The sequence below is a fragment of the Triticum aestivum genome, chromosome 2A, assembly GCF_018294505.1.
Source record: "Triticum aestivum cultivar Chinese Spring chromosome 2A, IWGSC CS RefSeq v2.1, whole genome shotgun sequence".
NCBI lineage: Eukaryota > Viridiplantae > Streptophyta > Magnoliopsida > Poales > Poaceae > Triticum > Triticum aestivum.
The window spans coordinates 759787006-759796803 of record NC_057797.1 but is presented as its reverse complement, the minus strand read 5'-3'; the positions used below and the strand labels follow the sequence as shown (position 1 = coordinate 759796803).

The following is a 9798-nucleotide window of genomic DNA, read 5'->3' as shown; positions in this document are numbered from 1 at the left end:
TACATAGATCATGTCGTGGAAGTGGTCTTGATTGACTTAGAAGTCCTCTTGCCTAACGTAGAGGTCATCCCTTGTATCGCTTTCCCCATGATTACTAGCATATATCCAATCTCTAGAAGACTCTCTTTTTCATAGAATAGCAAAGGTAGACGGGCAATGCACGTCGTAGAGACAAATAATGTACAGAAATCATACATGGTTCATGACTAAGGAAATAATCTTTATTAGAAAAAAAGGTTAAAGATGTATATCTTAATCATTACGGTGTTATTAAAGGATGAAATGTGTAATTAGGAACACTAAGACAAATTTTTAGATATTCAACATAATTTTAGAGTTGTTGGACTAATCAAAATCCCACATTACAACACCCTTAATTACTTTGATGACACTTCATGTTACAATAGCATATCGTGGACTGATTTTTCCAAGTCTTCCATTGGGTACAATACAACAACGTGCCCTAGGTTTCTAATTTCTCCACTAACTGCCGAGCACACATCAGGGGTTAGCCCTCAATCAACTATATAAACCCTCCACAGCACTAGCCAATCGATCCACAATAATCCTCTCTTCCCAGACCTTGAAGAAGCTTCAACAACTGGCCATGGCTGCCAAAACCCCAAGCTCGTGGTGCTTTAGTTTCCTAAAGGAAGCTCTGATCCTCCCCACGCGAAACCCTAAGCTCTTCACGCCGGTGTTCCTTGTGTTGGCCGTCGCCACCTTCCTTGCCCGCTCAGTCCATGTCGTGTTCATCCAGCCTCTCGTCGACGACATGGTCAGGTCCATCTATCTCATCGAGATGAGGAACACCGGCTTCTCCTGCGCAGAGGGTGCCAAGCTCGAAGAGGGCGCCATAAAGATCATGCTAATCTCCATCGCCCAAGTGATCCTCATGCTGGCGCTTGGCTTCGTCAAGAAGGCTCTCGCCTTCTTCGCGGCCTCCACGACCTACTCCGGCGACCGCTACTCGCTGGCCGAGCTCGTCCGCAAGGTGATCTGCAAGGGGAACACCCTGAAGGGCCCTGCTATCACCTTCGCCGTGGTCACCGCGCTCGACCTGGCGTGGACGGCCGTACTGGTCGCCATGCGTGCTGGTACTGCCGTGATGATGCGCGGTGGGCAGTCGCGGGTCCTCTCCGTCCAGGGCCTCGTCTTCCTCCTCACGCTCCTCGCCGAGCTATGCTTCGCCGTCCTCGCGCTGGTGAGCGTTGCCGCGTCGGTGGTCGACGGGGAGCGCCGCGGCGTGCGCGCGCTCAGGCAGGCGTGGCGGCTCATGACGCGGGTGAGGAGGAAGGAGGGCCTCCTGCTGGTGCTCCTGACGTATCTCCTGCCCACCGTCGTGGCTCCGGTGTACCGGGCTGCTCTTGTGTACTCGAGGAGGAGCATGGCGGCGGGCCTGTGCGTGCTCGCTGGGTATGCTTTTATGTTCGGTGCGCTGCAGCTGGTCTATCTGGCGGCGGCCACAGTGTTCTACTACGAAGCCATGGAGAGCAAGGAGGTGGTGCCTTGTGACGCTTATGCCAAGATTCCTTCCGGTGAAGGAGATGTCTGATTCGTCTCTAAGTGGTCGCTCGCTAGACTGATGAGTTACATGGGAGGCTTTATCCTGCAATAATGTACTAATAGTATCTCTGTAAGATTATACGTAGCCAGAGCCCAGAGGGGTACTATACTACTAGTTCTCTTGGCTTTGGCTTGTGGATAAAACCGTATTCCTATGTTTTCTTTACTAAATGATGATGCGCCACGGGGTTACTATGAGAATCGGTTGCAATATACCTCCTCCGTTTTTAAATATTTGTTTTTTAGAGATTTCAAATGAACTATCACATACAGATCTATATAGACATATTTTCAAGTGTAGATTCACTCCTTCTGCTCTGTATATAGTCACTTGTCGAAATCTCTACAAAGACAAATATTTAAAAACGACGAGAGTATTTCATAAAGACTGCAACATGAATATTTCGATAAATAATCTAAAAACAAAAACTGAAAACAGTGGGTAGGCGCACCGCGTGCCCATGAGATGGTGGGTATGCGATTTGATTTTTAGAGGTCGATTTGACGTGCGCTGCGTCAAACTGCCGGTGCTTCGCACAAGCAAGCAGCCGAGCAATGCGATGGACCGTCCCATTTGCGTAGATACAAGCACAGCCGTTTTTTCCTTTTACCGGTCTTTCTTATTCTTTTCGTGTTTATATATTTTCACTTTTTCTTTTTATTTCTCTCATTTTTATCTTTCTTTTTCTCCTTTCTTTTTATTTTTTCTTATCTTTTCCCATTTCCCCTTTTTTTCTCTTTTCATTTCTTTTTCTTTTTCATGTTTACTTTTATTTTTTCAAAAAACAGTTAATTGTTTTAAAATGTTCTGAAATATCAAAAAATGGTCATGCTTTAAAAAATATATTCAAAGCTTCAAAAATATTCGTATTTTCCAAAGTAATTCCTAAATTCGGAAAATGTTCGCATTTTACAAAAAATGTTTGGGATTTAAAAAATGTTCTGTTTTTAAAGGAATAATCTTATTGGTGGGCATCGAGAGCCTTGATATAGTTCCAAGAAATGATACTAGTGAAGAATAAGTTGAGAAATCGTATGGGTGATAATCTATTGAGCCATTGCTTAGTGACTTTCAATGGGGGAGCTCTAGTTTTGGAAGTAAACAAAGATGATATAGTTAATGCTTTCATGGCAAAGTGAATGCGTAAAAGTAGCTAGTGTTACACCTTTCTACTCATGTTATCTTTTATTCATATATGATTATTTCACTTTCCAACAATATTTGTATTGTATTTTTTTGTGAATTTCTAACATATTTAGTGATAAGTAATGTTGTAACACTTTATTAAGCTATTTACGTTGTTATATTGGTAAGCTTTTGTATTACACATGTGATGTCGCATTTTTACAGGCTTTGGCAAATTCCTAGCTCCACCAGTACTGATAATGATGCAGTCTACATAGAGAATGTTGTAGAAGTGTTCTTTCCTGACTTAGAAGTCCTCCTGCCTGACGTAGAGGTAGCTTATATCCAATAGCTAGGAAGACTCTCTTTTTCATAGAATAGCAAAGATAGACGGGCAATGCACGTCGCAGAGACAAACAATGTAAATAAATCATACATAGTTCAACACTAAGGAAGTGATCATTACTAGAAAAACAAGGGTTGAAGATATACATGGTGATCATTATGTTGTACCCAATGGAAGACTTGGAAAAATCAGTCCACCATATACTATTGTAACATGAAGGAAGAGTAATCAAAGTAAGGTTGTTGTAACGTGGGCTTTGATTGACATGTCAATGCATAGACCAGAGTTACAAAATATTTATACCAATATATAAAAAACATGAGTTTAATTTCTTGGCCCTCCAATCTAATCTAACTCTGGTCGACCAGAGTTACAAAATATTTAAATTTTTCACAAATTTGTGAGTACTTTCGGATTTATGAACTTTTTGCAAATTTACGAACAATTTTTTAATTGTTGAACAATTTTTAATTTGGAAACAATTTTTGAATTTAGCAAATATTTTTCTAGACAATTTAATTTTCAGAATTATTTGGATTTTTTATAAAAAATTATTTTTCAAAAAATACATATGAAAAAATGGTCTTTTCTCAAATTTTGTTCACGAATTCTCTAAATTGTTTGGATTTTTCAAAAATATTCATGTTTTACAAATTTTGTTCACCAATTCAAAAAATGCTTGTGGTTCCAAGAATTGTTCAGAAACTTTCAAAAAATGTTCTTATTTTTATAATTCATGCATATTGTTTAAATGACTGAGTAGTTTTTTTAATTCATGACTATCCAAAAAACCACGACAGGAAACCAAACTAAAAAAACACTAAAAGCGAGCCGATGAGCGAGTAGTCTTATATCTCGCACAAATGGGCTGGCCCACCCACGCTACCGAGTAAGCGAGGCTGTAGACGATCGCTCGTAAGTATCACTATAAGCGATACATTATCAAAGACCCGGATCAGCTAAAGTACCCTTCTGCTCGCGAGTTCATATGCACCCTCGTAAACAGTAAAATTGAAAAAATATAACAAATAAAAAAAATCTGAATCTTTCTGAGACAAACATTGACGAATTTTCAAGATGTGTGCAAATTTCAGGAGGAAAAAACATTCCAAAATGCTTCCATCAAAAGAAAAAAATTGATGCTAAAAAAACAGACTTTTTGGAGCATCAATTTTGTTTTTGATTGGGAGCATTTTTGGAATCTTGTTTCTTCATGAAAACTTGCATGCATATTCAAAATTTCTCGTTTGTTCCCAAACCAATTCTTTTTTTTAATTGGTTTACATTTTAGTTTTCGATTTTTCTGTTCACAATGGTGCATATGAGATCGCAAGCAGAAAATCCATGTCCCTCTGATGAGCTCCTTGCTAGCTATTCAGTGACTGCTTATTATTTGAGGTTTGTCTATTTGCTTGCTGCAGCTCTGCCAGCTCGGAGACTTTACATGCGCTTGGCTTAAAAAAGAAAGATAGGACACACATATTGCGCACAGCTTAGAGCAACTCTAGAGAGAACCCCTATATGTTGTAAACCCGCAAAATTCTGACGAGTATACGGGTTCGGCCCAATTTTCTGGTCAGAACAGAGCCCGTATACTCGCCCGGCCCGTAAATTGTTTTACTGCGGCCAGCAAACCCCCCCCCCCCCCCCCCCCCCCCCCCGAAGTAGTATATCTATGGGTTCGCGAGGCATATGCGGGTCGAAACCCTATCCTCCCGCCGCCGCGTCTCGCTGCAATTCCCCACTCTCCCCTCACATTTCTCGCCGCCGGTGAGCCCCCTTCCGCCTCCAGCCGCCTTATGGGGCTGCATGTGAAGCTCCGGCCGTAGCTCCGGTGGCAGCTCCGGCGGGGGCGGCGACCCCGAGCGCGAGCGGCGTGTCCGCTCGGACGGCGCTAGGAAGCAAGCGGCGAGGAAATGGAGGAACAAGGGCCTCGAGCCGCCGCCGAGCTTCCTCGTTCGCGAGACAGAGGAGTACGACCGTCGGCACGGGCGTAAGCCCCCCTCGGCAGCGGTCTCGTCCTCCGCTGCGAGCTCTTCCCACGACGTGAGCTCTTCCTCTTCCGGCGCGAGGCTTCTCCCCGTGAAGAGGGAGTCGTCGGAGGAGCCAGAGGAGATCGAGGTCATCGCCGTCAAGTAGGAGCCGGAGGAGATCGAGCGCCGAGGGGTTGTCGGGCTCGAAGATTTCGTGGCCGATTTCGACGTGGTCGCGGACGCCATTGCCGAAGGGAGCTTGCGCGAGGAGGTGGAGTGCCGGCGCCACGACGAGAACTGAGCTCCTCCACCACGTCGTCCTGGCCGCGAGCTTGTCCATTTTGGTATATCGACCTTGGCCTCGCCGCCGCGAGCCCCCCCCCCCCCCCCGCCCCTCTAGTAGTAGTAGTAGTAGTAGAATGTAGTGTGTATGATAATGTAGGCCGTGAAAGTTTTTTCCAAATACGAGCTCTACTCTGCCGCGCACAATTTCGACCCGCAAAATAGTTCTTCGTCTAACTGCAAACGCGTTTTACGGGTCATGGTTTTACGGGGTCTACTAGAGTTGCTCTTAACCGGTCAACCCATCATCGGCTTTGCGACATTCACCTCACCTAAAATCTAAACTACGTGCGTGTAGTCGGGCACGGCAGAGTGCAGAGAAAAAATAAAACAAGAAAATGGTCATAGGCCGAAACTGCACAACCCAGACCAGCAGCCCGTGCCACTCTTTTTTTTGTCTTTTTTAACATGCATCCGCCAACGCCCGGCCTGTAAATTGTTTTACCGCGGCAGCAAACCCCCTCCCCCCCCCCCCCCCCCCGAAGCAGTATATCTATGGGTTCGCGAGGCATATGCGGGTCGAAACCCTATCCTCCCGCCTCCGCGCCTTGCTGCAATTCCCCACTCCCCCTCACATTTCTCGCCGCCGGTGAGACCCCTTCCGCCTCCAGCCGCCTTATGGGGCCACATGTGGAGCTCCAGCCGCAGCTCCAGTGGCAGCTCCGGCAGGGGCGGCGACCCCAAGCGCGAGCGGCGTGTCCGCTCGAACGGCGCTAAGAAGAAAGCGACGAGGAAGTGGAGGAACAAGGGCCTCGAGCCGCCGCCGAGCTTCCTCATTCGCGAGACAGAGGAGTACGACCGTCGGCACGGGCGTATGCCCTCCTCAGCAGCGGTCTCGTCCTCCGCTGCGAGCTCTTCCCACGGCGTGAGCTCCTCCTCTTCCGGCGCGAGGCTTCTCCCCGTGAAGAGGGAGTTGTCGGAGGAGCTAGAGGAGATCGAGGTCGTCGCCGTCAAGTAGGAGCCGGAGGAGATCGAGCGTCGAGGGGTTGTCGGGCCCGAAGATTTCGTGGCCGATTTCGACTCGCGGACGCCATTGCCGAAGGGAGCTTGCGCGAGGAGGTGGAGCGCCGGCGCCACGACGAGGAGCTGGACGACCTCATCCTCCAACAGGCTGTCGCGGCCAACCTTGCCGCGAAGAAGAAGGACAACGAGTGGAGGCGCATCCGCGAGGAGCAGAGGTAGAAGTTCATCGATCTCGTCAGCTCCGACGAGAACTGAGCTCCTCCACCGTGTCGTCCTGGCCGCGAGCTTGTCCATTTTGGTATATCGACCTTGGCCTCGCCGCCGGGAGACCCCCCCCTCTAGTAGTAGTAGTAGAATGTAGTGTGTATGATAATGTAGGCCGCGAAAGTTTTTTTTCAAATACGAGTTCTACTCTGCTGCGTACAATTTCGACCCGCAAAATAGTTTTTCGTCTAACTGCAAACGCGTTTTGCGGGTCACGGTTTTACGGGGTCTACTAGAGTTGCTCTTAACCGGTCAACCCATCATCGGCTTTGCGAGATTCACCTCACCTAAAATCTAAACTATGTGCGTGTAGTCGGGCACGGCAGAGTGCAGAGAAAAAATAAAACAAGAAAATGGTCATAGGCCGAAACTGCACAACCCAGACCAGCAGCCCATGCCACTCTTTTTTTGTCTTTTTTAACATGCATCCGCCAATGCCTCCTCTCCCCCCCCCCCCTCCAAAATGTTCCTTCGCCTCCCGCCGGCACCAACGTCAGCTCGCCTCTTCTCCGGTGGCATTTGGGACATGGGTCGCGGTGGATCCCGGCCCTTGCCGTCGGGGAGGGCCTTGTTGTTAGACGTTTCTTTGAGTTTTGTTAAAGTTTATGTCCTGCTTAGGAAAGTGAGACGGCGACTTCCTAATGATGAAATAATGTTATCCCCACCAAGCCCTCGTTCCGGGTGCATCTAGCGATGTCGGTGGGCGTGTAGAGGCGTATCTTCGGTGAATTTTGTCTTTGATGGATCTGCTAAGATCTGGTTGTCGTTCGTCTACCTTTGTGTGTCTTCAAATTAGATTCTCCCGATCTACGCTACTCTTTTTCAGCGGCGGTTGCTGTTCCGGTGCGCTGGTCCTATGGGGCCTTAGCACGACGACTTCCCAACAGTTCACTACAATAAGTTTTGCCCGGCTCTGGAGATGACGGCGGCGTGCCTTTAGCTCGCTTCAGTGTTTGTAGTCGTTGCTAAATAGTCTATAGATCTGGACGTAATATTTATTATTTCTGGTGTACATCATACTTCATAATTGAAGATGAATAAATCAAAAGTTTTCTTGCAAAAGAAAAACACGCATCAGAGGAAGCGCGTGAGCCCTCGGTCCTTTCGGCCATTGGGCCGAAATCTTCTAATGGGATAAAACAACCTGGGACTTAGCCTTCCTGGCATTTGCTACTTGCCAGCCTAAGAGCATGTCTAGTAGAACCCTCAAATCCTCAAACCCTTAAAGTAGTTTTAAGGGTTGAGAAGTGCCAGTTTTTGACACTTTTAAGGGTTGAAAAACAGAGGAAAGACTAGAGCCCTCAAAGCCAACCCTTAAACTGCTTTAAGGGTTGGGTTTGAGGGTTCTAGTCTTTGCCTCAACCATAATCTTTAAATCTATCATTTCACATATCACACATTTCATCATATGACATATCACAAATTCCATCACATTTGACATAAAACAATAATCATTCTAGTTATTATTACACCACCGAATAAAATAATAATCATTCAAATGTTTGAGAAAATTACAATAATTGTTCGAATCAAATAGGACATAGAAAAGTAAAACAAAGATACATCATGGGCCAATGCGCCGCCCATCCAACTGTCAGTGGTGCTCTACTAGATCATCCTGGAGCTGATCATGAGTGGTTGCATCCTCAATCTCACGATGTGCTTGAAGAAAAGCGTGTATGCGAGAAGGGTTTCTTTCCGGTTCCACACGGGTACCAACATTGTCATAGAAACAAGGAAGGTTTAACCCTCTCTCATCCTCTAGGATCATCTTGTGTAGAATCACACAACATTTCATGATGTTCACCAAGGTTTTTTTGTTCCAAAACCGAGCTGGACCCCGACTATGGCAAACCTTGCTTGCAAAACACTGAAAGCTCTCTTAATGTCCTTGCAGACTGCCTCTTGTGCCTTGGTGAAATGAGTCTCTTTTCTTGTTAAGGGCACCCCATTTTTCTCCTTGATGGACTTCACAAGAGTTGCCCATTCGGGATAGATGCCATCGGTGAGATAGTATCCCATTGAGTACTCATTGTCCATGATTTTGTAGTTGCAAGCTGGAGCATCCCCAGAAATTAATCTTTTGAACAAAGGAGATCTATTGAGGACATTGATATCATTGAGTGTTCCCGGCAACCCAAAGAATGCATGCCAAATCCATGTATCTTTCTCGTTTGGTGCCCGAAGATACTGCTCACCATACAACCGGATGACCAACTTGGCAAACCTACGGACGGACTCCGTGGTTGTATCTTGCCCAATGCGAAGATACTCGTCGGTATAATCCGCGGGTATGCCATAAGCGAGTACCCGCATTGCCGCCGGTATCTTTTGATATGCACTAAACCCCATGATACCGGCGGCAGATCTACGACGTTTAAAGTAATCGGAGGTGGCCTCACAATCGGTGACAATCTTCACAAACAAACTACGATGCATTCGGTACCTTTTGCGAAAGAGACGAGGAGGGTATGTAGGTACCTCCGGGAAGTAGTCTTGCATCAAATGCTCGTGTCCGAGAGCGCGGTTCCGGTAGATGGTGATTCGCCCCATATTCGACCCTCTCCTCTGATCCATAAGCTTCACGCGGTCTTCAGACGCTTGCACGTCGACGAGGAGGCTCATCATCTCGATGTCGTCGTCTTGCAACAACTCGTCAATGTCCGAATCGTCGGATGACGACCAATCCGACGAACCGGACAACGAGTCCATGTCGTCGTTGTTCACCTCCATCTACATACCGAGTGGCAACAATGTGAGTGCCAATGAAGCAAAAATTAAAAGCTAAAAAAATAAAAAAATCTCACCTTCGGGAGCCGGAGGCCGGCGTCGAGCGGGGCGGGGCCGGCGTCGAGCCGGGCGGGGACGTGTCGGGGGCCGGCGTCGAGCGGGGCGAGGACGTGGGCGGGTGGCCGGGGCGGGGCGCGGGCGGGGCACGGAGGGGCGGCGGGCGGGCGGCCGGGGCGGGGCGCGGAGGGGCGGCGGGCGGGCGGCCGGGGCAGGGCGCGGAGGGGCGGGGGGCAGGCGGGGCGCGGAGGGGCGGCGGGCTGGTGGCGGCGGCGGCGGGATCGGGGAAGGGCGCGGCGCGGGGATGAAACTTCCCTCCCGCGCGAGGGTGGAAGAGGAGTGCGGGTTGGGAGGAGTTTTTCCTCCCAACCCTCACTTGTACAGGTTATGAAAATGTTTAAGGGTTGGACCTCTATTTTTTTTATGGGTTT

The 9798-nt window shown here is 47.8% G+C and overlaps 1 protein-coding gene across 1 annotated transcript; it reads left to right on the top strand.

The window, feature by feature from the left end:
• The first annotated feature begins 495 nt into the window (after positions 1 to 495).
• Positions 496 to 1798, top strand: LOC123186529 (uncharacterized). The gene has a single exon (XM_044598281.1). The coding sequence runs from the start codon at positions 608 to 610 to the stop codon at positions 1553 to 1555; it is 948 nt and encodes a 315-aa protein (XP_044454216.1). The 5' UTR covers positions 496 to 607; the 3' UTR covers positions 1556 to 1798.
• Positions 1799 to 9798: the final 8000 nt, after the last annotated feature.

Excerpts from the sequence above, each read along its gene's own strand:
- LOC123186529 (XM_044598281.1), top strand. The coding sequence starts at position 608 with ATGGCTGCCAAAACCCCAAGCTCGTGGTGCTTTAGTTTCCTAAAGGAA.